The 27,687-nt window shown below is 39.3% G+C and overlaps 1 protein-coding gene across 1 annotated transcript in view; it reads right to left on the bottom strand.

Annotated features, from left to right (window-relative positions):
- LOC133625370 (chloride channel protein C-like) overlaps positions 1-27,687 on the bottom strand; it is a 91,747-nt gene that overhangs the window by 44,731 nt on the left and 19,329 nt on the right. The window contains exons 8-12 of the mRNA XM_061995877.1: positions 26,359-26,441; positions 22,592-22,686; positions 21,922-22,093; positions 19,966-20,137; positions 3,086-3,252 (exon numbers count right to left, since the gene is read on the bottom strand). Of these exons, the coding sequence (XP_061851861.1) occupies positions 3,086-3,252; positions 19,966-20,137; positions 21,922-22,093; positions 22,592-22,686; positions 26,359-26,441 (689 nt within the window). The remainder of the gene's footprint in view (positions 1-3,085; positions 3,253-19,965; positions 20,138-21,921; positions 22,094-22,591; positions 22,687-26,358; positions 26,442-27,687) is intronic.

The raw sequence follows: 27,687 nt of genomic DNA, 5'->3' as shown, positions 1-27,687 counted from the left end.
AAGCCCCATCTAACCTGACCTTCAAAGCTTCCATCCACAACTTCTCTGGGCATCCTGTTGCAGTGTCTCACCACCTTCATAATAAATGTCTTCCTTACATCCTCTTTTAGCTTAAAACTGTTGCCCTTGTCCTATCACTGCAGGCCCTGGTAAAAAGTCTCTTCTCCATCTTCCTTATAAACTTCCTTTAGGTACTGAAAAGCTGAAATGACCCATCACCCCAGAGCCTTCTCCAGGCTGAACAGCCCCAACTCTCTCAGTCTGTCTTCACAGAAGAGGTGCCCTAGCTCTCTAATCATCTATGTGGCCCTCCTCTGGACTCGCTCCAACAGGTCCATATCTTTCCTGTGCTGAGATCTCCAGAGCTGGATGCAGTACCACAGGTGAGATCTCATGAGAGCAAAGGGAGAGAATCACCCTTCTCAACCTGCTGGCCATACTTCTTTTCATGCAGCCCAGGACACAACTGGCTTTCTGGAATGTAATTACACATTGCCAGCTCAAAACTAATATTTCATTTACCAGTATCCCCAAGTTCACAGGTCTGATCTCGAGCCATTCATTACACTGCCTCTACTGATATTGGTGATCACTCCAATGCAGGTGCAGGACCTTGTTGAACTTGAGGAGATTCACTCCTCAAGCCTGTCAAGGTCTCTCTGGATGGTATCCTTTCCTTCAAGCATATCAACTGCACTACTCAGCCTTGAGTCATATGCAAACTTGCTGAGGGTACAACTCCACTGGCTATGGCATTAATAAAGACATGGAACCATACAGCTGCAAATATGGAAATCTGAGAGACACCACTTGTTACTGATCTCCATTTGGCCACTGAGTCATTGACTGCAATTTTTTTGATGTGGCCACCCGGCTAATTCTTCATCCATCAAATATTCCATCCATCAAACCCACATCTCTCCAATTTAGCTAAAAGAATGTTACACAGGACTGTATAAAAAGCCTTACAAAAGTCCAAGTAGAAGACATCCATAGCTCTCTTCTTCTCCACTGATGCAGTCACTCCATTGTAGAAGGCCACTAGATTTGTCAGGCATGATTTCCCCTTGCTGAAGCCATACTGGCTGTCTTCAATCATCCACCTGTCTTCCAAATGTCTGAACATAGCTTCTAACAGGATCTGTTCTATGATCTTACCAGGAAGAAAGGTGAGGTCAACTGGTTTGTAGGTCTTGAGATCCTCCTTTTCACCTTTTTTTAAAACAGGTGTGGTTGCTCTTTTTCCAATCACTAAGGTCTTCACCTAACTGTCAAGACTATAAATATGATGGAGAGCTTGACAACTACATCTGCCAGTTCAGATGTGTATCAGCCTATTCAGACTATGTGTATCACAGAATCACAGAATGGTAGGGGTTGGAAAGGACTTCTAGAGATCATCTAGTCTAATTCTCTTGCTAGATTAGGTCACATAGAAACATGTCAAGGCAGGTTTTGAAAACTTCCAGAGAAGGAGACTCTGCAACCTCCTTGGGCAGCCTGTGCCAGGGCTCCATCACTCTTGCAGTAAAGTAGCTTTTCCTTATGTTTAAGTGGAACTTTTTGCGTTCCAGCTTATGTCCATTTTCCCTTGTTCTATCACGGGACACTACAGAAGAAGTCTTGCCCTATTCTCTTGACATACACCTCTTAAATACTTGTAAGCATTAATGAGGTCTCCCCTCAGTCTCCTCCAGGCTAAACAGTCTCAGATCCCACAGCCTTTCCTCACAAGAAAGATGCTCCAGTCCCCAATCAAGAATGGCAGGGAACATTATTTATTTATTTATGTATTTATTTGTCCTTCAAGTAAATAGGACCTCAATCTGAACCAGGAAAGCAGCTATAGTTCTTTCCATGGACTTGTCAACTGGAATACCATAGAAAATTTTATGACTTTTTAGCCTCTCTTTTATCTGCCATGGTACATATAGAAGTTCCATAACATGACAGATTGTTTTTATTTCCTCCTACCACATTGCTTCCTTTTTTCCTCTCATGTCAAGTACAGTTAGATTATACCCAGCATTCGATATGCCTGCTAAAAACTTTCAGATATGGCTACAGTTGGAGCAAGTATGGACAGAATAACTCAACAATATTTTGCCCTTCTGAAGGGTCATTTGAAGGTAAGAGATTGTCCAGTAATCCTCAATGCTGGGAGAAATGACAGCAAAAGTGTCTTGCAAATAGCTTTGGTTGTATATATATACTATCCAAAATAGACCTTAAGGAAAACAAAAGGTCTCTCTATGGTAAATAAACTAATTCCCTTTTCCTTCTATTTCTTTATCACACTACCTAATTTAAGATATTGTCTAGAAATAAATTATCAGAACTTCTGCTCATTATTTTATAGAAGACAATAGTATGCAGTTCTCGCTATCTACAGATAAATGTAGATTCATTACCTACATTTAGGAAAGAAATTAATTCTTATTTTTGGTTGTCCATCAACAGACTGAAGTTTTGGATACTGGTTCACAAACTGGAAGATACATAGGATAGGTTGGATTAAGATAAGTTAAAAAATTTAAAACCATTACTTTTTTCCAAGCTATTCATTTAGTTTATAGTTAGAGGAAGCACTTCTAGAAGACAATTCATCCTGCCTGCCTTAGATAGCTATCCTTGGATGACAGGAATTGCTGCCTGAGTGTACACACAAAAAGCCCAGATTAGTCATCCAGAAGTCAGGTAAGGCAAATTCCACAATAAGGGTCTCCATATACTCTGTTACTGTTCCTCTGCTCTATAGCATTGGCTCCCAAGGAAGAGCCACACTTGTCTATGAAAACTTCTACTAGACTCTCCATCGGATCAAATGTATCACTAATAAACAGCATCTAACTGGGAATTATAGAGCACTTACTGCTCACAGGCCTCCAGTGACAATAGTAGTCCAGATGTAATCATAAACTTGAAGATAGAGAGAATCTCTTTTGTTCTATTTGGACAGTGCATCACACTGTGAGGACATTGTACTCCTTTGTCCCTCCAGGCTCCAGATGTTAGGGCACCCACACAGCCTCCATACAGAACATAACACAGAAAACTTAGAGATTGGGAACATAAGAGACCTCACCATTTTCTCCTGTGACAAACAAAAGGTTCCACATCCAAGTAGGGAATACATTTCAGTTTCAGAAGGGAACTGTACAGGGATGTGTTGAACAAGTCTCCAACCATCTTGGCCACCATCACAGCCAGCATTATCAGCAGCAAGGACTGGACATCGTTTGTAATCTCTACCTAAGGAAAAAACAAAACAAAAGACTTTTGTCTGGAGATGATAGCAATGGTTGCACAGGGCTACCTACTGCTTTCACAAGGGAACAGGAAGCAATTCAGTATCCTAAAAGTGGAAGGGTGTTCCACCTTCTTTCTCAGGGATAGGTAATTAATCCACACCTTCACCAGAGAGTCTTGGCTGATGCAGTGACAGTTCTCCATCCCGTTCCTATCAGTTTGAAGCACTGCATCAACATTAAAACTCACATCTAACTCCCATATTTCAGGTGGCTTGAGATAATTTTGAAGCATCAGAGGAGGGTAAATAGAGATGGAGTAGCCAGATTGCCTAAAATAGCTTGGCATTGTGACAAATATAAAAAAATGCTGAAAAATCCAAATATTTTTTTTCTTTCTTGCTGAGCTCAGGAGACAGAAAATTGTTTTCCCATACTGCTGCTTCCTGACAAAAGAAGATCCTTGTACAAACATTATCTTGAAGGATGCCAGAAAAGGGAACAAGAAGCTTTCAACTGAAATCCAGCTCAGGAGGTCAAGCAGCAGGAAAATCACAGTTACCATGCTAAACATCATTTAGCAGTATAAGGCATGGTGCAGGCATCCCTGTCCCCCTGATCAGAAATCTAGGAATGTGCCACTGCCTCTCTGTTTGCAGAGAAACATCCAGGAGTTATGGTATCTCACTTAAAACAATCTTTCCTAAGTATACTTGCACTTTCTCCCCATGTAACAATGGTATGGTCAGATGAGTAGCAAAATATGTAGCACATTTTAATACTTTATCTCCCTTCGGCTATTTGGTTTTGCCTCCACAACTGGACACAGCCACCATGACAGTTTTTTTGTCAGTTCAGTGCAGCACAATGGTAGACCAAATTCACTTGACCTACTACTGCAAATGTCTAATAGCTGTCGTGACAGTAACCTAACAAAGCAACACCATTACAACTGCTTTTGAATAAAGAATTCAGAGTGAAATCCTTGTACACGGAGTAATGTGAATGAACTTAGTACTCACAATACTTATGTCCAACTCACAATAAATTCAAACAGTTCTCATTGTGAAAATGACTGTACATAAATATTTCTTTACACCACCTTAATAAGACTTTGTAGTAAAAACTGCTACCTCCTTTCACTTCCCAGAATTTCCTCTATTGTATCCTACTAAAAAGGGTATTCATTAGCAATTATCCTGGGATTAATTACGCAAACTTGCCTTATAACACTCAGAAGCCTTTGCCCAGAAAGTTCTCTCCAATTCAGACAAAGCAAATTGCAGCAAACTGCCATTGCAGAGACCTCATTAGCTAGATATTGCTAAGTACTCCAAGCATCTACATTCGAAGAATGCCAATAAACACATTTCTGCCTGATAAGTTGTAGCAAATTTATCCAGGCATACACTTTCACCCTCCTTCTGTTTCTGTTCTGGATTTGGAAAGATAACATCCAGGATGATTTACAGCATATCCCAACAAGGGTCTCACATGGCATGGTCAGCCACGTAGGACAGGGTCACAGAACTGTCCTTTCTGCTTGGACATAGCCAGGTTTTCTAACACCACCACAGCATTCTTTGAATGACTTGTTAAACCTAGTATTCAACTGTTTTATTTAAAACTACCAGAAACATGTCAGTTGAAAGGAAAACAGCAACTGTGGGATTTTAAGAATTGCTTCATCGTATCTGCTGCAACTCATTCACACAGATGGAGACTCCTTTATTGTGGATTCCTTTTAAGGTTTTTTTCAAAGTGTCTGGCTATGGGGAACTCTTCTGGAATAAAACCAGCATTAAAAATTAATATTAAAACACTCTAAAAAGTTATAAAATAACTCTAAAATTTAAACTAAGCTCTAAATTTAAAAAATCAAACTCTAAAATACACTCTCAAATGATTGCTTTAATACAGGATATTTCCAGAACAGCAAGACCAGCAAGAACCAGGGTCTGTTTTTACAGACTCCCCCCCACACCTTGTTTTTCATCCAATTTTATCCCTTCCTCCTATCCTCCCATCCTCTAGTTGGAAGAGTCAGGCTGGCCTTGCCCAGGCCCTTGTCCTTTAATGTCACAAACACTGAATGTTTGCGGCATTTTACATCTGCTATTGAGAAACTCTGGGACTTGTGCTGATTTTCCCCAGCCCTGCAGCCCTTCTAAGTGCTGGGATCTGGTGGAAAAGGATGGCTCCTCTCTACAACAGAACACTGAACGCTCAGAGCAAGTGCCTCTGGGTTCAATGTGGGACTTCCTACAAGAGTTAATGCCTGCCAAGCAGAAATGTTTATCTTTGGCAAGCTAGTATGGTTGAGGTCATTAAAGAAAGACACGTTAAAAGCATTTTGAGCAATATCTTTTGTATGTAAGTAAATTTAAACTTTGGCCAAAATAGAGCTGATAGAGTTGTCCTGAACTCTCACCACAGATAGGAACTGGATAGTCAGCTTCTGTGATGTGACATTTTTTTGGAAAGAGGCAATACTAGAGCAAAAACATAAAGCAAATCTGCAGAGGACTTAAAAGCATATTTGAAGAATGAGCATGAAAAAATAATTTTCAAGAAAATTTTACATGAAAACTTAACCCATTATATGACCTAAAGATGAGGTGAAGCTGTACATTAATTTCAGATCAAGTTATTTCCGAAGCCCAGCCTAAAGCAAAAATTTTATTAAGAAATTAACTTGAGTTCACATGCAATTATTTGAACAGCCAGAGAAAACCTTATTTCATTCTCACTGGGGGTTCTCCTGATGTGGGAGAATACTTATGTATAAAACATATCAAATATAAGAATAAAATGACAGAGATTAAATAAGAAATGCCAGGGAAGAGAATCACAACCGTGTGACCTACTCTAGGTGGTTCTGCTCTGGCAGAGACATTGGACTAGATGATCTTTCAAGGTCCCTTCCAGCTCTTGAGATTCTATGACCCCAAGAAAGATTCATGCACAAAAGATGCAGTCACTTATATAAGAAAAAGAAAGCGCACCAAACTAAAAAAGAGGAATAATTTATCAAACTTGTCCAAAACCTGTAGCTACATCCATTAATGACATAGATGACAGCAACGCAGCAGTAAAGTCCTCCTTATGGTATCTTAATAAAAATCAAGGAAGAACAAGTTAATCCAAGAACTGTGATAGATTCAAGTCATCTTATGTAAACATTTGGACATGCACAAGGCTACACATGCACATATACGTGCTCTCCATAATGCTTTATTAGTATTCCCTGTTTAGAGAAGGGCCATCTGCTCCCTGCTGAGAGAGACAAAGTGCAGAGCCTCGGGACTGGGCTGCATGAGGAAGTTAGAGCTCAGTGAGCTTGGGTGTGAATTTACTGCATATTAGCTACTCTGCAAAAACTGCCCCTTTAGGTATCCTCAGTGCTTAGGAAGTGAAAAACAACATACTTCACCTTCAAAAAGGAGCCCGCCTAACTCACATGAAAGCACTCTTACAACTAACCTGCACAAAAGCACTCTTAGTAGATACTAGAAATATCCACCCAGGCAATTAGTGCCAAGTAACTAGCAGGCTGTAAACTCTCACTGGAGCTCCCTGCACATTAATTGTCTCAGTAGACAGGCCCTTGTAAGCCCAGAACAGCAGCCAAGCAAGCCCAGCTACAAGCCCAGCACCTTTAGGAGCCCATGTAGTCCAGAGATGGAAGGTTATGCAGCCTCTATTTTAAAAATAGTTGTCTGTTCAAACTAGTTCCTAAAAAATGTAAGAAAGAAACAAATTATACAGGGTATTATAGAGGCAGAGATAGAACAAAGGTGACAAAAGCAGAGAAATGAGGGTAGCTGGGGGCACCCACCAAATGCCTACAACTCTTCAGCGACGAAACGTGATGTTTCATGTATCGATACTCATTCTAAGCCTGCATTTTAGAGGCTGTTCTTTAGGATGCATTTTACTCTCTGTACATATTGCCAGATTATTTCTCTTTTTCCTTTTGATCCTGTGGGTGCAGCAGGCTGTGCCAAAAATGCCTTTGCCTAGGGCACCCGTCTATGCAAAGCCAGCAGCCCTAATAGGCACTGGAAGCACTCAGCTCTGACACTTCATACATCAGCAGCCTAGTAAATTACACCTATTTTTTCTTTCAATATTCTTTCTATATACAAAATCTTGAAAAATGTCATTTATACACACACGCGCACTGGCCACAATTGAGTTATTAGCACAGTTATTCAAACCTCCTTAAATATCTTCTTTGTCGCCGGAGGTACTTTTCAACAACCCCCATGGTCATGAGTTTCTCAGGCCTCCACATCATTGTAATCTATTAGGCACCTTCAAGTTAGTTCTGTTTTATTATATAACACATAATTATGCATTTCATTAACAGCATCACCAGGCACGGTTCATCAAAGGGAGAAAGGCAGCTGCCCAGGAAATTCAAAAAGATGCGGTTTACTTAACGCTCACTGTTAAAAATCCTCCCCCGCTTTTCAATCAAATTGTGGTGAACGTGTTTCAAAGCTTTTACTCCAGCTCAGAGAACAGAGTCCAAACAACTTTATTAGACACAAGGCTGCTGATACAGTGAATATTCCTTGAACCTTTGATATACCAAATAACACAAAAGAAAAGCTTGTCATCCAGCTACATAGCGTAAATTGTCTGTCTTCTACTAAACACCCGCTTAGCAAGAGAGCTCTCAGCTTAAAATGGCAAATGCAGAAGAGACAGTCTAGCAAAAAGAGAAAAAAAGTATTTTGTAGTCAAATTCATTTTTCAAGATCTGTTAAATTATAAGACCTGCCTAGCAAACTGAACAAAAGACAATATCTCCTTCATTCCCATGACACAAAGACTTAGTAGAAGCACACTCTCCAAAACAAATATTTTTGTCATTCTTCACAAGGTTACACACACTCAACTGTTAATTGAAAACTGGAATTTGGAAAATATTGGGGGAAAAAAGTAAGCATCTGCTGGACAAAAGCACGTGACAATATGTCTGAGAGCAAGTTTAAAAAAATGAGTGGATGGAAAGGGACATGAAGTCTTGGTACTACCTGCCAAATACAATAGTTTTGGAATTGAGGCTGCAGTCAGCACAAAACACCAGCTCTGGGCATGACTTCCTGCTCTCCATGCCACCAGATTTTGTGGAGGAGTACACACTCCTACAGAAAAACACCTTTCATCTCTCTCACATACAACCAGAACTTGTCTCATTTGAAATTTTTGCTACCATTGATTAAAGACACCAAGAAAAAAAAATAATTCATGGTCAACAGAATGTTTCCAAAGGAGGGAGAGCTTGTAGCCAGCAGAAAACTTTTGATCATTTTTTCTTGGAGAAAATGCCAACAGGGTTGTAAGCTGATCACTTGGTGTAAAGAAGGGAAGAGAGAACAACTCCTTTTTCACATCAGTAAGAGCTGTTTATGCATCTTAAGAAATAGGAGTTTATGGAATTATTCTCTCACAGGATTATATTATTTTTATTCTCACAGTCATTTCATAAACAATGCAGATTTGCATTCTAAGTTCTTTAATCGCTGGATTATGATCTGCTGGCCCTTAGCAACCTGTGCATTGAACACTTGAGTCACTTCCCACTTAGTAATGTCCTGGCAACTATGAATTGAAATGCTGTTATCATAGTCTGCTATTTTCACATGGGATTATGCCAAAAGAGGCACCTTCTTCACATATCGATCCAACTGAATACTCCCTTCCTGAACATCCATTAATCTCTCTTTTTAAAACTAAGTGAAAAATATTCCTTTCCTGTGCACTTCACCTTTAAAGAAATCCTTTATAGTCCTAGGACTACATCCATTAACTCAGCTCGCTTTACTGTATCTCCTTATCACTCATCACCATCACAGCTGGAAGTTTTTGGAAAAGTGAGATGCTGCAATACAGTAAATGTAAATCTCCTAAAAAGACATGATTATTGTGCTAGCCTCAAAAAGTTATGTATTCAAGTTCCCTGACACTGCTGAAAAGTCTTATTTTTTGCAGCCTCAGGCACATGAAGCTGTGCATCACGCTCTACAAAGAGCGGCACACCCAGCGTAGGTTCACTGTGAGGACATCCTGCCAAATTCCAGTGCCAGGAGGATTGCACAATTAGTGGGATTCTTCCTTTTCCAGAGCTCAACCCCATCAACTATTCCAGGCCATTAGAAGAAGTAGGCAGCCTCTAGCACCCTTGAGTTTAATTACTGCCAAGACAGAGCATGAAAAAATTTCTTAGCATAGGGCACATACTTTTTAAGCAAAGTACTTCTAATTAATCACACTTGTGCGCTGCTTCTTAGTTTACCTTAATTCGTAAAGTTCAGTGAGAACTAATCTCAGTTTTCTCTGATGTGGATTTAAATACTTGTGTGACTATTTCTGAAGCCAAACAGCATTTTGTTGTTAAAAATTGGGGGGGGGGGATTTTCCTTGTTAAAAAGGAGAACAATTTTTTCTAATTTCAAGACCCATCACAGCAGCAGGAGATTGCTAAAGAAAACCTAGAAATACCCAGCACAGATGAGTAATCCCTGGAAATGTATCAAAATCCTCAGTCTTTGGGAACTGAGATGGAAGATGCTATGAAAATGTCTGACTTCTTGTTTCAGTCCCTCAAGGCCTATAAATACACCTGCTTTGACAGGTTGTGGCAAAGGATGCAAGTGGTATTGGAAACAGTGTAGATAATGGCAGTGACTCTCGCCAAATTTCCCTGGAAAGATATCTACCAGTTATTTTCTTTTGTAATCTGTCTCTTTATCTTACGTACGTAGCAAACACCAAACCCTGAAAGGAGTTTTCAAAGTTGTCTAAATCTGCGTCTCAGGAAAGTAATGCTGGTTTGAGTCGTGTCACATGAATTTTCTAGTCATAAAAACAGCAGCCTTGTGTATGTGTGTTGCTGAATATGTCTAAACATTCAGCTGGCTCACGTATTAAATCTTTTCAAAACAAGCACCATATTGTATAATAACCTAGCTAAGCAACCTTGTACTTTAACTCACTGTGTCAAAGAATTCTTGAAATTATGATTCATGACCATTTTTTAAAATAAGATAGACAGTTGTAATGAATCCCTGTAATATTGATGCAATGATAAAACCAACATCTCCAGCATGCCATGATTCTTATGGCCCCAGCTCCTGAGGTCTCGAAAAGGCTGGAGAAAAAAGAGCACCACAACTACAGACAGTTGCAGACTGCTCAGCGGATTTTCTGAGGCTATTTGATAAATGCTTTATGCCACAGGTTGCAAACTTCATTTCAGATTTAACTTCAGTGGGAGATTAAACCTTAAACACCAGAACAGAAAACTTATAAAAGGTTGTTGTTCTCAAAATGACCATAGGTATTCATTCATTCACTGAGACTCTAGTTTCTTAAAGAAGTACATTACGAAATCTGAAGTCCTGAAACTGTTCCCCCTCCTCTTCTCCGTGAGAGTACAATTTCACTTATTTCATTTTCCAGACAAGCTACTGCCAAGACACACACCATGCTCTTCCCCTGGTTGAAGCAAACTCAACAAAAAATAGTAGGACTTAATGCATTTAACAGTTTGCTGATTATGCATAGTTACTCCAATTATTTGGGGATTTATTGGAATAAAACCAGAATTGGTACACCACCATTTGGTATCTCCCCTTCTTTGTAAGAACATAAGGACACTTGCAGTCATGCCCCAAAATAATATTAAATATCCCATTTAAACACACCAGCCTCCTCCTGACAGGCAGCGTAAGCAGAACAAACTCTTACTCTGTTAGGAGTAACTGTAGGCTTGGAGATTCTGAAAAATTGTTTTGACTAGGTTTTAAGCCCTTCATTAGAAAAAACTCAGCACACTTAGTAACAGAAAATTAGGCCCTGTCACAACAACTTCTGTGAACCATCTCAGGTGTAATCAAAAACGTTAAGTGAGTCCTATAGTATTGTAGTGTGACAGGCTGATGCATTTAACAGCCTAGCAATGAGAAGAACCTGTCAAATGAATTTACAAACAATTAAACACTTCCTCTGTCTTCTTTGCAGGAATTATCCCAGCTTCTGCAAAAGATTTTCCTTTCCCCGCCAAAATCAGGTGACAAGTCAAGCACATGGCGTTCTCTCCTGGGGAGCTGAAGACTCTTGCTACGCAGAGAATCCCTGACCAAAGCTAAATTTGGTGCTGAGTAACTCTGCTGGAGTAACTGTACTGAACTATATTTAAGCATGGTATAGACTCCATCATACGTGCCTTATTAACCAGCAGTGCAGAAAATAGTCCCTGATCCAGAGCTCATACAATGAACTCATTCTAAAGTGAGGGTCAAAATAGTACCTCATCTACTCCAATGTAGCACAATAGATGCTTGACACGACCTGTCATGAGTCCCTGTTACTTTCTCACACAGGAATGTCTCTCCCAACAGACAGCAGTGTTCTCCTCATCATTTTCTCTCCAGAGCACTGGGCTACATTTGCTTCAGGAGCACAATTTTTCGTGCCCTTCCATCTTGAGCAAGTCAGAGGAAGACACAATCAGAAATTTCCCAGGCTCTGTGCTGCCAAAGTGTGTGTGAGGATGTATTCATTTTTTACAGTCAGTTCTTTCCCTTGTCTTCATATCTGTTCCCTCCCAAGTATTGCATACACCCTGCTAAACAAGGAGGAGAATGGGAAAAATATTACTCTAGCTTTCGAAATATATTCTCTTTTGTTTGAACAAGGGTCAGGCTGAGGAAGAATGTGAGACAGGAGTGGTATAATCAGAGTAACCTGAGGTCAGTCTTCATGCTATATAAGCTGAACCACCAGCTACTCCAACTCCAGCTACCTCCACAGCTGTGTAGCTTCATCCTTTCTAAGTCCAGCCACCACTGTTTCACAAATTGCACCAGCAACTGCAGAAGTCACCTGCAGCTACATAACCTTCCAGTGACCAACAACATGGGTGGCCACTGCCAGTTTGGGGTTCTTTTCAGAGATGCAAGAAAGCAGCTCAGGTCTGGCTTCAGAAGCTTGCCTGAGACACAACTATCAGGCAACTCAAGAGTTTTTTGTGTCATCACTCTTTCATATTTAAATATGAGAGAAATGAGGTCCCACTGACTACCATTCAGGCTCCTCTTTTCTGCATGGCTTCTCCTCAGTGTCCACCATCATTCAGTCTTTTCATGATAGTAGCACACCTTTACACCAGCATTCACTGCCACCACTACATATGTCCTGGGCCTAGTCTTATTCCTCTTCAAAAAAAAAACAGGGAAAAACATTGAATCTGCAACAATAGAACTTGTTGTTCTGCCCATCATGAGCCAAGCGGAGGCCATGATCCTGCTTAGGACCTACAGTAGGAGCTTCCTTCCTACAGGACAGACTGTGTTCAGCCCAGCAGCTGCTGGGTTGTGTTACCACTTGCTCCTGTTTCAGCTGGGTCCAATAATCAAATAGGGATTTCTGGCCTCAAGCTCTCATTCATTAGAGCACCCGGTTACAAGGGGTTTTTAATTCAAGATGATAATAAATCCCTCAGGCTGAGGGGGAAAAGAGAAAAAAGGGAAAAAAAGAGATAGGTTTATTGTGGTAGCTTTTGTCCCAGAGATAAATCATTTTCTCAAAATTTGGAAAAAAACACTATTGGCAATACTCTGAAGGTTTTAAAGTTAAAAATATAACAAAACTTAATCGTTTCAGATGATTTTCGTGACAATGTAACTGAAAAATGTCTTTAATTTGGAAACAAATTACATTTGGAAAAGAATTAGTACATAGGACAGCCCAATTGGATTTTGTAATTTGAAAAAAATTAGAAACAGATAAGATACTGTGAATTAAAAATAACTTCTGCACATTAAATTCTCATGAAGTTTCATTAAGGTTTGTATTGCATGTCCCAAATGAACAATTGTATGTTGTAACACACTAGATCGTTTTATTTATAAAATACCTTTAAAGCTACTGAAAGCTAGAGCCAGAAAAGTGACTGCATAAAAATGTTATCTTCTCACATTACAACTTCATTTCCAGTGTGTGTATTTAAAACAGAGAGGCAGTCTCAATTTCAGTATTTCAGATGCACAACTGAACTTTCTAAAAGTTCAGTGCCAGTTGAATCCACATACAAGTCAATCATGTCCATTTATTTTACTCATAAAAACTTGGTGCCAAAGCTGGAACAGCTATATTAGAGATAAAGCTGGATTCTCTCTAATTTGTGAACTCACCTACAGACTAACCAACTGTCCCATAGTTGCAGTTCCTCTTTACAGATGATGAATGAATGAATCAGAGGGGACTTGTTCTGACTTTCCCGGGCTTGGTTCACAGGGCTACCATCCAGAAAGAAAAAGGGTTTTCTTTCACTTTTCCCCACATGCATACATTTTTAATGGAATGTTCCAGTGACTTGACAAATAGTTTATCATCCCTATAGAGCAGTACTTTTTAGGTTAAAGCCCAAAATGCTTTCATTTGGAATGCTATTTTGGCATCTCCTGAGAATTTTAATCTTGGATTCGTCTTGGCCTCTCAGATTAAACTCCGTCTCTCATGATGCACTGTGTATTGCCTCCTCCTTCCTCAAACATACCAAGAAAGTCTCTTTGGTGTTTCGTGAGAAATATTTAATTCCTTACAGAAAAATGCTAACATGAAACAACAAAATTTACAGCAAGACATTTAAAACAATTTTCCTTGTTTCTGGTTTACAGATGTTCAGCTTTTTGATGAAATGTCTATAGTTTTTGTGAAAAGAAATACAAAGTCCTCATTTTCAGTCAAAAACAGAGTGTAAGAAATTTTTTTAAATCATTCTAACCAGAATGGTGCTGGAAAAAAACAAGTTATTGCAAACTTCCATGTTTATAGGCACTCCCACTGCCAAGCTAGGCACTGAAAAACAGTTGGCTGCATCTGACCATAAGACTTTTCACATGGTATTAATGTATTTCAAATTATCCTACTCTTCCACTTTCTGGTACTCCAAAAGCATACTGAGAACTCACAAAAGTTTTATCCTCACACCTCAGCAAACTACGATCCTCGTCAAGAAAGGATTGCACTTTGGATGGCATTACAAGTTTGAAATGGAACTCCCTTCTCTTCAACCAGTCAGATGCTCCACCAAATTTTATGTGCTGAAAACAAGACTGGTTCCTTTTAAAACCAGAAGGAAGTATTAAATCATTTCATTTCTGCTTCTTGTAGTTCTTCATGCTGTAAGACCTGCCCTGAAGAGCTGTCAGGGACCAAAATCTAATAGCCTCCATTTTCTGAAGCTGACAGCTTGAAACTGCCACAGATCTTAAGCCTCATTGCTTCAGGGTCAGCTGCTCCTCCATTTGGGAAGAACATAAGGACACTGGTACACAAGCCCAGTTTTGTGCCAGAGCTCATTTTGTGCATTTCATAATTTATCAAAAAAGAGTAAGCCAAACTAGGTGGCAACTATTAGAGAAAGGCACCTGCACTGTAGTTGGCGTTTTAAAGTCAGCTGTTTATAGGGTATTTTGTTTTTATTGCTCCCTTCTCTTACAGAGCAAGATCCAAGAAAACTGCAAGTGTATGAGCTAGTCTCACTGAAGACCCTTTTAATCTCTGTTAGCTCTGCAGGACCATGTCCTTGAATAACATCCATCTTCCTCTGCAGGCTTTCCTTGGAGCCTACACGTTAGTCCCAGGCACTCATAAAGCAGAGGGCGACAAACCCTGGGAAATGGCCAAACAAGACAACCATTTCATACCATGAGCTGGTTCTGCCCTTACTTTCCTGCTCAAGAAGCAGAAAGGAAGAGGGAAAAGCAAGAGGTCCAGTTGGCAGAAACAGCCCCCACTGAAATGGAAGCTTTCCAAGGCAAATGGACACTTCTGTTCCACACAACAAGGAGCACAAGCACTGCCAGAAGCCATCCTCCCTCCCTTCTCAGGGAGACTTTGTGCTGCCAGCAGCCAAGTAAAACAGTGACAGGTAACAGTGGGCAATGGGCAGGCTGGAACTGAAAACTGAGGAAATGCTCATCTGATGGACAAGCAAAACATCACAGGAAGAAGAGTGGGCAGCCCAGTATTTCTACTGAAATGCTCTCCCTGCTTCTAAAATTTTTTAAAATCTTGCAAAAAAACCCAAAACAAACAAACAAAAAAAACCCCAGCATTAAAATCACTTAAAAGGGCACAGTATTAATAATTTGAAGAGAGGAGGAGGGGAAATTCACAGAAATGCTACAAGGTATAACTGGGTACACCAAGCAGGACTCAAACATAGCTGCAGACATCCAGTCTACAGCACTCCAGCACCACAGAGGAAGAAGCTGAAGTGGAAAATAATACAATTCATCTACTACTCCTAGTACATTGAAAGGCACAGCTATATAGACTTTTTCTGGTATCACGTTAGACAAGGAGAAAACCTAGAATGTACACCTATTAACATTTACATTTAATACAAGTGTGACACACATCACAATTTTGTTGCCCAGTTAACGTACAGTTTGTCCATCTTTGCCTGTAAAATACAGCTATCATCCATTGTGTCAGTTCTCACTCAGGTGAAATTTTATTTAAATCTATGAGAATTCCTGGCACCCTGAAGGTCTCTTCAGCAGCAACACAGACAAGAAACACCATGAGCAGCCAGGATTGTTTTCACTGTTTGGTCTTCAAGCACCAGGTATGCGATATTACCTGACACCTCCACTCAACGGGGAAAAATTCAGAATTTATATTTGGTTTAGCATTTCAAAACCATCCTTCTTCCTGCTTGCATCACCATCACTGCAAGTGGTTCAAGATGCAGTATCTCATGTCCTACAACCAATGAGCAACACAGCTCTCTTGTGACAAACTTTGCTAATACCAGGCAGATTTTACATGTGTTTTAGCAGTCTTGTGCTTATTTTTCTAACAAACTATTATCACCATTTTACTTTTCTTATAACTTCCCTCTAATTAGTTAGTTAGATCAGGTGGTTTTCTATACTATATTCTCACATCACATTTGTAAAACATGATGTATCTGTCATACCTATAGTAAGTGCCCACAGCTGATGCTGTACTTAAATTCCTTGTGAAAGGACATAAGCTTCTTGAGAGTCGCTCTCTTGGAGGAAGCATGAAAGGTAGCCACAGAATTTTCAACATAAATCCTGCCTATAATTTGAGGTAAGTACATTTTGCCTAAATTTGAAACATTGAAGAGGTACAGAGAGCAGAGAGAGTTTAGATTTTAATTGTTACTACCTGCTGGAACAGTTATTTTACTGCATCCATTCAAGATGACCTGGAACACTGCTGCAAGGCAAGTCAGAAGTATACATTTCAACTGAGGTATCCAAATTAGGGAAAAAACAAATGTTCATTTTCATGTCTTTAATGGGATCTGTTTAAAAAATATACTAAATTTCCTAACTGTAGGACAGTGTTCACAGTAGTGTAGTTTATTATATATAGTGCATTGCCAATGTGCCTGTCTTGATGTAAGCATCAGGGAGCAGGAAATACAAACAATCCTCATCTCTGAGCCTTCAATACTGTCTTATGAACCAGGTGATTTTAAGTACATCTTGTTACGTTTGCCATATTGCAGACCCAGATAGATGCCTACAAGCAACTTTTCGTCATTCTCCAAACCCCCATCAGATGGTCATTTAACTTCAGTACCAACATGATGCCCATTAGTACAAGTCATTCATTCACAGCAGCCTCACCCACCATTAATAACAGATTCATAGTCAGACCTGCAGCAATTTAATCCCCTATCAAGATTTCCCTTGGGTTTACATAACAACATTGTATTTCCCTTTCCGAATCCTAGGGAATATTCTCTTTTCTCCTTTAGTCTACATCTGTCAAAAGCCTGATCTTTCAGAGTTTCACACTCAGAGGAGGGGTTTGAGTCTTAACCTTTTCAGAATTAATTGCATTCCCCATATCCATCAGACTAGATTTCCTGCAGAAATAAATTAGTCCAATAAACCAATATATTGTTTTAATTCTGTTTTAACAGAACAGACAAGAAAGGGGAAGGAGTCAGGGCTATCTTCTGTTGTGTGTAATTGAAAAAAAAACCCCAAAAAAAAAAAACCCCAAACAACAGAAAAAAGACCACAGGGGACAAAGGATCAGGGTAAATCAAGTTTCTCTAAGATCACACACAGGCGCACCACCAGTACTGGACAAGAACACTAATCTTAAGTTAGCCCAGTGCCACCTTTCCTCTTTAACCTCTGCAAGACAGTGTTATTCAGAAGTAAAAACACAAAAGGAACAACAAAAATACAGAATGACCCAGAGACACTGTAGGAAGATCCTGTTCCCCTTCCCACATCTAGAGTACCCTGAGGCCAGCAAGCTCAGGACACATGACACTTAAAAAAGATGTGGGAGACAGAAGGCTGTGGGAAGGCAAGTCATAAGGCTGGTCCTTGTGCTTGCCAAGAAAAATGTCACCACATCTATCGTTTGCCTCTAAGAGCTGAGGACGAGGGTCAAGTGTCAGCATGGGGGGTAGAAAGAGGCAGCCAAGAAAGAAAAAGTGGGCAGATGCCTGTGGGGTCTGCTATGAGAAAAAGAAAAGGAAAAAAAAAAGCATCTTACAAACCTGTTCACAAGTCCCACATTCATAACCATTTCCAAATGGAAGGCTGTGTGAAAAGCCAAAGCAAACATTCTCAATTCTTTTTGAACCCATCAGACAATATAGGAAAAATATGTGCATTTTATGGTTTGAGGGCACAACCTTTTAATTATGTTTTTGCATTGTCATGTCCAAGACGTTTTTTCTGCTCAGAAATTAATATTTCCTGAAGCGATGCAGCTATTTATCTTGGATGAACATGAATTGAAATACAATCTGCCTCGGCAGAGAAAGGCACAGAAGAGTTATAACATGACACCTAGGGGAATTCAGAACACATTGCAATGCAATCCTCAACATTTTTCTAGTGCCTTTTCAACTGAGATTCCTACAAATCTCTTAACAGTTTCCAGCTATTGTTTTGTGTATGCTGTACATGCATGATTATGGAGACAACTGGAAAAAAAAAGAACAACAACAAGTGCAGGTAATGGGGAAAGAAGGGAGAAATTGAAGTAAATAAAATGTAAGCTTTTTCTCTCTACTGGAACGGAATGAAATGTGGTTCTGTCATCCAAGACCAGCAAGTGTTCTGGCACATAATCGCTTCTCACTTCCCTGCAATGAACAAGGGCCTTGTGAGCACAAAGCTAAGGAAGATGTCAATCAACTGCTTTTGCCACTAAGGATTTATATCTGCAGCAAGACCATAAAGTAATGGTTCAGAAATGATACTTAAATTAAAATATATTGAGCCATTGCAAGAAAATTCAGGTCTATTTTGACAAAGACATTATATTTAATGGTATCTGGGGCTCTCAAAAAGCTTACACCTGGTGTTCAGGCACCAATTCTTCCCCCTTCAAGTCTTACAGGCTCAGTAGCTAGCCAACAAATCATACAATAACTTCCAAAAAATGCCTAACAGCAATAATAGAAGTAAAAATACCAAGGTGCATGTGTACTTAATGGATAAGTGAGTACAAAAGTACCAAGAGGTCACTGAAGGAGGAGTGTTTCCATAATCAATCTAATTATTATTTCACCATAGACAAGTTTTTGTGCATACACAACACCTTTCAAGCTAAAACATAAAAAAAAAAAAAACCTATGCTTCCTACACAATTTACACAAGCTATGACTAAAACAAATCCATTTCAGAGCAAGTGCCGATAAACAGTTACTTTTATCAGACACTGCGCAACAGTGTAGTAGGAGGGAAAATCCTGGCTTGGTCACTTCGGGGGAATTCTGACATCTGCAAAGATTTTAATGAGATACTTTTGGGCAAAGCCAGCTGGGCAGCCAAAACTGGTTTAGTCATGGGTGAAGTTTCCACACACAGTAACGCTCATGGCACTTGAATGTCCTCCTGGAGAAGGGTGAAAGTTTCCCCCTTGTGACCTCAACGTCACTTCCCTGTTGACTAAGTTTAATTTCATCTGCACCTTAAAACTCATTGTTCCCAAGTGTTGCAACTGGGGAGAGCAAGGAACATCCTCTCTAATTATAAGAGTATTTTCAGCAAACCCTTTAGCTTTCAGAGTTTTGCCTGGAAAGCATTGTAGTGCTGACTCAAAATATTCTGTTATACAAGGAGGGGGACAGGAAACAGAAATATCAAATGTGTTCTGAATGAAGCTCAAAATTTTGAAATCTACAAGGCATAAATTTACCAGACAGACTTGGGAAGCTTCCCATTGTACCAGTTACCTATACTCCTGCAAATCCTTCACCCACTCCAACCAGAAGGCCATATTCATCCCCAACATAAGGTACACTGCACAAGACCCTCAGGTGTCACAGAAGTCAATTCATAAGCCAGGCAGTGTGATCTACTGTTTTTCATAATCTAGAAGCAGCAAGATAGCAAATTCTGTTTTCTTATTTGTAAACCACTGATCCCATTACAATTTCTGTTATGCCAAAAAAATTTAAAAATGAAAATGGACAGTTTTCTCAATCAAAATGTTATCTCCAAACTTAGACTATTCACATAAAAGGTCCCAGAAAACTCTTTAGGCAAGCTAAAAATAGCCAGGCCAAGAATTTATTTCTCTGTGGTTTGGTGTGCGTAGGATACCATCTGTGGTTCATTTAGCTACAGCAGCAAAAGCTCATCTCAATCTCGGCCCCAGAAATACCTGAAAATATACCTACCATAATCACAGTGAGGGAGATGGTTAGTCTTGACACACCGCTGAAAAAGGAGGCTGCTCCAATGGCAGCAAAGAGACCTGGATCAATCCATGCTCCATATTGATTTGTTTGGACACCAAAAATGGAAACGAGGATCAAACCAATTATCCTGCCATACAAAGCTCCTGTGTACCTGTATAAAAGAACAAAAAGAACAATCCGTTTGCTAATTACAGTGTTTTCTAGAAATGCTTCTAGTATTCTGGAGATCTCAAATTAATTTTGCCAAATTCTCTACTGACTCCTTCCCCAAGAAAAGCTCTAGCATTCATTTACTTAGTTGCCAATCACCAACATAAAAGGATTTACTATCCTTTGAAAAACGAAAAAAAAAAAAAAAGAGGCACTATCATCATGTCTTTCTTCAAGTCCTTCAAAGCCAAATGAGAATGAATTTTACGGGAGTACAACCAAAAGTATAGGTCACAGATATACCCACTGGGATATTTCAGATAAAAAGCTTGCACTTCTAGAGCTCTACCCTCTTATCATTTCTTTAAGTCTACCTGTACCCCAGAAACCTGGCAAGTAGAATATTACAAATAGATACAATGGAGCAATAGATATTAGTGACTTTTCCAAAGCTAATCAGGAATGAAGCTGCAAAGAGAACCCAGGAATCCTCAGACCATCCACATGCTAGACTGAAAAGCAAACCCAAAATTTAGCACAGTTGGGCATGTAATTGCTGGCATGATACACAGAATTTCATTCCATACGAAAAGAATTAAACATACAGGTTCAAGTACCAGCAACTGAACTAGATTTGTACAGACATTCACCTTCTAGAAACCGTGAGTTATTATTATTTATACAATAGCTATATCTAGGATATATACTATCCAATTTGGGGAGCATCATCTTGCACCATTACACAACTTTTTCCCATTCATTCATACAACTGATTCATTTCATTGATGGATGCAGTTCTGGTAGTTCTAAGAACAGTTACAAAATTTACGCTATAGAATCAGAAACATGGGTATTGGCTGACAGACTTGACCATCTGTATCTGTTCAGCAAGTATGTTACGTTTCAGCAAACACTGCACATCAAAAATTGATTTAGACAACAGTTTGGGAAGGGTAGGAGGCTAATACTCGGGGGCAGGGCAAGGGGTTTTACACACAACTGTATCTTTTTAGAGTTTTTTCAGTATTTGCGTTACGTTATGCTGAATATCCACTCTCCAGCCATGACTAATGGACATGAGCTGGAACACTGGAAGTTCCACTTGAACATGAGGAGAAACTTCTTTCCTGTGAGAGACCCCTGGCACAGGCTGCCCAGAGAGGTTGGGGAGTCTCCTTCTGCCTGTGCAACCTGATCAAGGTGAAGTTGCTTTAGCAGGAGGGGTTGGACTAGATGATCTTTGGAGGCCCCTTCCAACCTTGATCATTCTGTGATCCTATGTGTGATTCTGTGACTCCTTGCTTGCTGAACATTAAACCCCTCAACATTAAGAACTTTGCTCTAGTCTACCACAGCTTTCTAAAAAGTACAACAAAAGACTTAACTGCAGTTTTCTCCAAAGTCTAGGGTGCTGATGTCCAAGATTAAGATTCAGGCTATTATGTGTGCAAGAAACAGATGAAAAGTCTGGATCTGAACCTGTATTTCTACAGTTACGGAGATGGAGCCAGCAGCGGAGGCTCTCTCCAGGTCCCCAAAGGATTCAAATGATCTATACTTGGAAAGTACATGGTTTTGGCTATTGTCCTTCCACATCTATTCTCAGATGATTTTGCTTCATTCTTTTCCAGTCATCCTGTTCCACCTATATAGCCTCCTTTATACAACCTCCTCCAAGCACTTATAGTCTTGCTATTGCCAAGCTTTCAGCTTACAATTCAGATTGTTGCTACTCAACACAGGCCTTTTGTACAGGAAGCTCAAACCAAGACAGGTGAAGCTTACAGCATAGGAATAACCAGGCCACTGGCAACAGCAGAACCTGCTGTCCAACAGCTGAGGATGAAATAAAATGCCAAAGCAGTGCAGAGGGATATGTATCCAAATTCTTCATGAGTCCCACGTTTAAAAAGATACGTGATCCCTTGCTTCCCATTTTCAATTAGAAGTGCAGCAGCTGCAACACAGAGGAAGAGATGTGGAGATACACAAAACATTAAAAGAATCCTTTACAAACATATGGTTTGTAGTAGCTCTCATTCTCCTAAACCTATTTAAAAACATCAGCTAAGTACATATATCTGCTGCTTAAAGTTTACATTGCAGCTTCAGCATCTGGAGTACTTTCAGGAAAACAAGGAACATTCACACTTTCCACTCTAGTCTGTGTGATGTTAATCTTGACCTAAACAAGGAGAAACTGCAGCCATTTAAGCCAAGGAAAGGAAACTACTAATTCAGCAGGGCTCTTTCCCCATTCCTTTCAGAGGTGATGACTCAGGAACTTCACAGCATATTTGGCTGAAACATGGAATTTAGTTCTGATATATCCCTCAAAAGGGAGATCTATTTTACTTTGAAGAAAACCTATGTTATGAGTAAATACACTTGCAGATTACCTCAAGTTACATAAATTCAATTTGTTCCTAGGTATCAATCATTTAGCTCCCCTTACCTTGATTGAAGGTTTGATTAGAATATCTGACTCCATCTGGACCAATCCATGTGCTTGATGAACAGCTATATTCTGAAATTTCCCTCTGATTTATGCTTAAATATAAAAAAAGAGTAATTATTAAATGAGTTAATATAACTTACATTAGCATCTGTACAGAATGTGTCTATTAGCTACAAACTTTACACAAAAAGCCTACTTTCCTTTACATCTTCCAATTAAGTTGCTTTATTAACAAATAAATCTGCTTTACTAGATTGGTTTATTAATTATTCTACTAAACTAATAAATCTGGTTTATTAATGCTCATATTCCTCTGCATAACCCTCCTGCTGCTGAAACCTAAAATTTCCAAAGCCAGGAATCACGTTACACCTAAATTACACATTATTACCTAAAACCAGAAGGCAGGGAAAAAACATCTGATTAAAATGCCCAGCCTGGCCTTGACCTCCTTCTCCACAAAATGCCATTGTAACTCTAAAAAACAGGATTAGCAGGACAAAAAAATATCATTCCTGACAAACACTTCAGTGGGTAAGCACAGCTTCCCCAGGTGACAGATGCATTTTCACTTAGACAGCTTTGCACAAGTGTGCCATGGAGAGGTGGAAGGACTTAGAGGTTTGGTCTTCCAGAACAACACAGGCTACACCCAAAGCAGACCTAAAATATGTTTGTCCAACACATTCTTAAAGCTCTCCTTTGGTATATACTGGTGCCAGTAATTTCAACATCTTTCAATTTAGACTGCCAGTTATCATGCTGACCATGGCCAGCCCTTCTGTGCAGCATTACCATTCCTGGACACTTTCTCAATCTCTGTCATCCGGAGCAATTGCAGTCTCCAAAAGGTATGACTTCCTTCTTCCAGTCTGGAAAGTATCCAGCATGTTTTCAACATCACCACAACCTAAACGGTAGCAATATGAACTCTGTTTCTGGACCACAGAGCAGGAGACTGGTGGTACTTGACTCACCTGATCTCCACTCAGAACTACAAGGAAAGCTTAAAATGCAGCCAACATCTAGAACAAGAAAATTTCTTCCAGACCCCAAACAAAAAAACCAAAGGAACACAAGGTACTTCCCAATGTTGTATTTGTTTTTTACATGAATCCAACCGTTCAAACAAGAATATATTCCAAGTTCATAATGGTCAATAAAAAATTAAACACAAAAATTTATCCTGCTTTAGAATTGACATGATTGTGTACCCCACTTACAGTAAAGCCTCAAGCTCTATACAAATATCCTTACTACTAGTGAAGGAGTGCACACACAAAAAGCAGCACATCTGAGAGGCAATTTGAAGCTTGTAGAAATGCCAAGTAACAGGGAGATAAACAACAGAAGAAGGTTTTTTTACAATTAAAATACATGGTTGAGGAAGAAGAACAAAGCACAGAGAATGGAGATGTAAGACTTGTTTACACACACTAACTCTTTCCATTTAAAATGAGTATGTTTAGTTGAGACAGATTTCTCCCTGGTCCAAAGGGAAGGCTGCACTGCCATGCTGCATGCTGCAGGAGTACACGTGCTGTAGTGAGATCTGCTAATGGAAGGAGCACATCAGTTCTTTACTTTCTCCTCCTGCCTCCCTATGATCTCCTATTCCTCATTCTCCTAGGAATATCAAGGCCTGCTAGAAGTGCTACAAAATGCTACTGAAAGCAATGCCCTAGTATAAATTTATGAGGATAAGCTACCTGAGAAGGAAGCACTGTAAGTCTGGTATAGCCATACATAGCCCTGTGAGGACCTGTAACTCTTGTATTGTCATGGTTTAAAAGAAAAAAAATCATACATTTCCCTGAGTTGGATCAGTACAAAAGACAAAATTAAGCATCTCACTTTTTTTTTTGTTATATAGTTCTTATGGGATAGCTTAAAGTGGCAACGGTACCTATTACTAACCTGTTGGATCTTCAAAAGTTAATGATATAGATGCCTCTGAAGCACTGGCTAAGCAGCTCAGTTTACACAAAGATGAACCAAATCAAAATGATTCTAACTAAGGTCTCACAACTGCAATCATAATTCCATCTTTAAATGTATAAGAACAGAAGAACAGTGAACAAGCTTATTTTTCACGTTTAGTCTTGTACCTTATTACAAGTTTACTAGAGACAACATCACTACCTTCAGCACACGCACAGCCTTGCAAAGTCCAAGACAATTTGGTGCTTAATTCCCTTCAGATCTCTACATGTAGCCACATCAAATGAAAAATTGGCACTGAAATCATTTAGCCTCTAGGCTGGATCAGCCTGACTATTTTTGATTCAGAGACAGACAAAAAAAACCCCATGAAATTATTGTGGTTTCAGATGTTTTTTCTTTAGAGCAAAAATAGTTTTGTTTTGAAAAATAACATTTTGCAAGCATTTAGTCCTTAAATAAAAAAGGATGTCAAGGTGAGGAAAAGGCTTTTCCTGTTGCAATCAAAAAGCCATAGTCACAAAGTCCTGGTACTAAGTCAGTGACAATGTTTGTTTTGATATAGAATATGTAAATACACATAGCAAACAATACCAAAACAGGTATTGCAAGTCCAGTGACAGTTTAGAATTGGTGGCAGGAATGGGAGTGTACGTCTACTTTCTATATACTTAAATAAGCAATTCAGAGTGCAGTCACCAATGGCAAGTTGGTTAGTTGGTTAGTTAGGAGAGATTCATCATTATGAATTATTAATTCATTATTAATTTGTAAAACTACAAGTTGGTAGTGACTGTGTGAAATCATGCTGACATTTAACCTCAATTTGAACTTCCTCTGGATTCCCTTACAGGTATTTCTCAAGAAAGATACTCGGACTTCAAAACCTTTATCAGATTGAAAGATCAGTTCAAGTATATCACCAATAAAATCCCTATTCATTCAACCACATATTTCCTGTCTGTTTATTAACACAATATTTGCCATTTTAAGTAGTGGCACGCAACTCTATGTATTATCTATTGATATTCTTATATTGAAGACTGATCTCCCTCAGCCAACAGTAGCTAACTTAAGCTGAGAATAACAAAGGTAACAGCAGTTTTTAGTTCCATCTTTCCAGTTAAAGAACTACAGGCTTATATACCCATCTATAAGGCCTGAACACTTTGTGAAGAAAAATTAGGATTAAAAATTGAAAAAGTGCTTGTGTGATATGTACAGCCATATTTCAGGGTCTTTTCATTTTTTTAACTCTCTATCTTTCTTTCCACACAATGCCTCTCACTGGAAACGTTTAAGTGTGGTTAAATTTCAGTGATTAAAAGATCAAATGTGATTCTTGTCTCTATGTGAATTCATTAATTAATATTTACAAATATCTAAAGGGTGGGTGTCAGGAGGCTGGGACATCCCTTTTTTCTATAGTAGCTGGCAACAGGACAAGGGGTAATGCAATGAAGCTGGAACACAAAAAGTTCCATTTAAACATAAGAAAAAACTATTTCACTGTGAGGGTGAGGGAGCCCTGGCACAGGCTGCCAAGGGAGAGTGTGGAGTCTCCTTCCTTGGAGGTCTTCAAGACCCGCCTGGGCACATTCCTAAGCAACCTGATCTAGGTGTAGCTGCTTCTGCAGGGGGGTTGGACCAGATGAAAAGTCCCTTCCAACCTCTACCATTCTATGATTCTATGATTAATTTCAAACATTTATCTCCGATCACCTTTAGATTTTTCCATCCCAAATCTTTGAAACAACTAGCTGGGAGAAATGGTTAATAATTGTTTTTACATAGATATGCTCCCACTGACTCTTCCTACTTACATTTCTGAGCTGTTTCGCATGCTCATGACTGGAGTGCAAGGAAAGAAGTATGGTAAATATACCGTAACAGTCGTCGTACACACCTGTAGGCATTAAAATAAGTAAACAGACTATCATGAGATGTAAAAACAGACAAAAAAACAAAAAAAACCAGAAAGAACAGTGTCTAAAATCACTAGTGTCAACAGTTACCACAAGGAAATTATCCTTTTGTCTTGCTTATGTATCCCAGAATATGAACATTTCCTCATAAGCAACAAGTAAAGCCCAGATTCATCCCACCTTCATAAACTGTTAAAACTAGGTAACTGGCCTTCAACTCCAAAGCCAGCAGAGGTAACTACTACCTCCAGAAATACTTGCAGTTTGTCAGTCACTCCACACATGCCCAACCTGCCTGCCACACACAACGGCAGTCAGCGGAGAGGAGACATGGTCAGCCAGAGATCCTTGCAGGCTATAAGCCTGAGACTGACTGGTGCACAGCAAAGACTCGGGATCTATGTGTCTTCCATTAAGGACCTAGTTTTTTGGTTGGTACTGAAAAAAATATACTGTGTATCAAAATCAACCCACTGCTTCAATTTAAATTACTCCCTGATTTTAAATGTCTGGTCAGTATGAACAGCTAAAGGCTTGATTCTAACGTGCAAATTGATTGCTTCCCTTCTCTTAAAAGGAGGATGTTATGAAAGGATAAATACAGTGTTAATCAATAGAAAGAAGTTCCTAGACATTCTGGTAATACTAGACAGCTGTAAAGCCTAAAGCTGATTACATACTCCACAGACACAGACATCGAAGTTCAAAGGGAGGAAAAGACTTTATCAGGTCCTTCTACTAGTTTTGCATATTCCCATTTTGAAGTAACTATGAATTAAATAAAAAAATGTTTGAAATAGAGAACAGCAAAAGGTGTTTTCACTGGCTGCTCTGCATTCATCAAAAGCAAAGTTTTTACATCAGGTGACTGTTTTTCAGTTATCCACATTTTTCAACTAACACAGATCAATATAACAGTTATATTTAATTCATAACTGATGTTAAGTTTTTTTAACTTAGTTGAGACCAATTTTCATTTCTAAATAAATGAAGATACACACTCAAAACAAAAAAAAAAGAAAATATTTCAGTAAAAGTCTGGAGCAAAATTACTGCAACACACAACCATAATCAGTTTTTTCCAAGCATAAGTCTTCATGCACTCTGTGGTATGTTATAGAACAGCGCAGGTAGTACATTTATAGAAACCCTCAAGCTGAGACTCATCTGTGTGCAGTTGTGACAATTTTCCGACAATTGTATCTCAAGCCTTTGTTTCTCTGTATC

This window comes from Colius striatus, chromosome 4, assembly GCF_028858725.1.
Source record: "Colius striatus isolate bColStr4 chromosome 4, bColStr4.1.hap1, whole genome shotgun sequence".
Classification (NCBI taxonomy): domain Eukaryota; kingdom Metazoa; phylum Chordata; class Aves; order Coliiformes; family Coliidae; genus Colius; species Colius striatus.
This window is presented reverse-complemented; position numbering and strand designations above follow the sequence as displayed.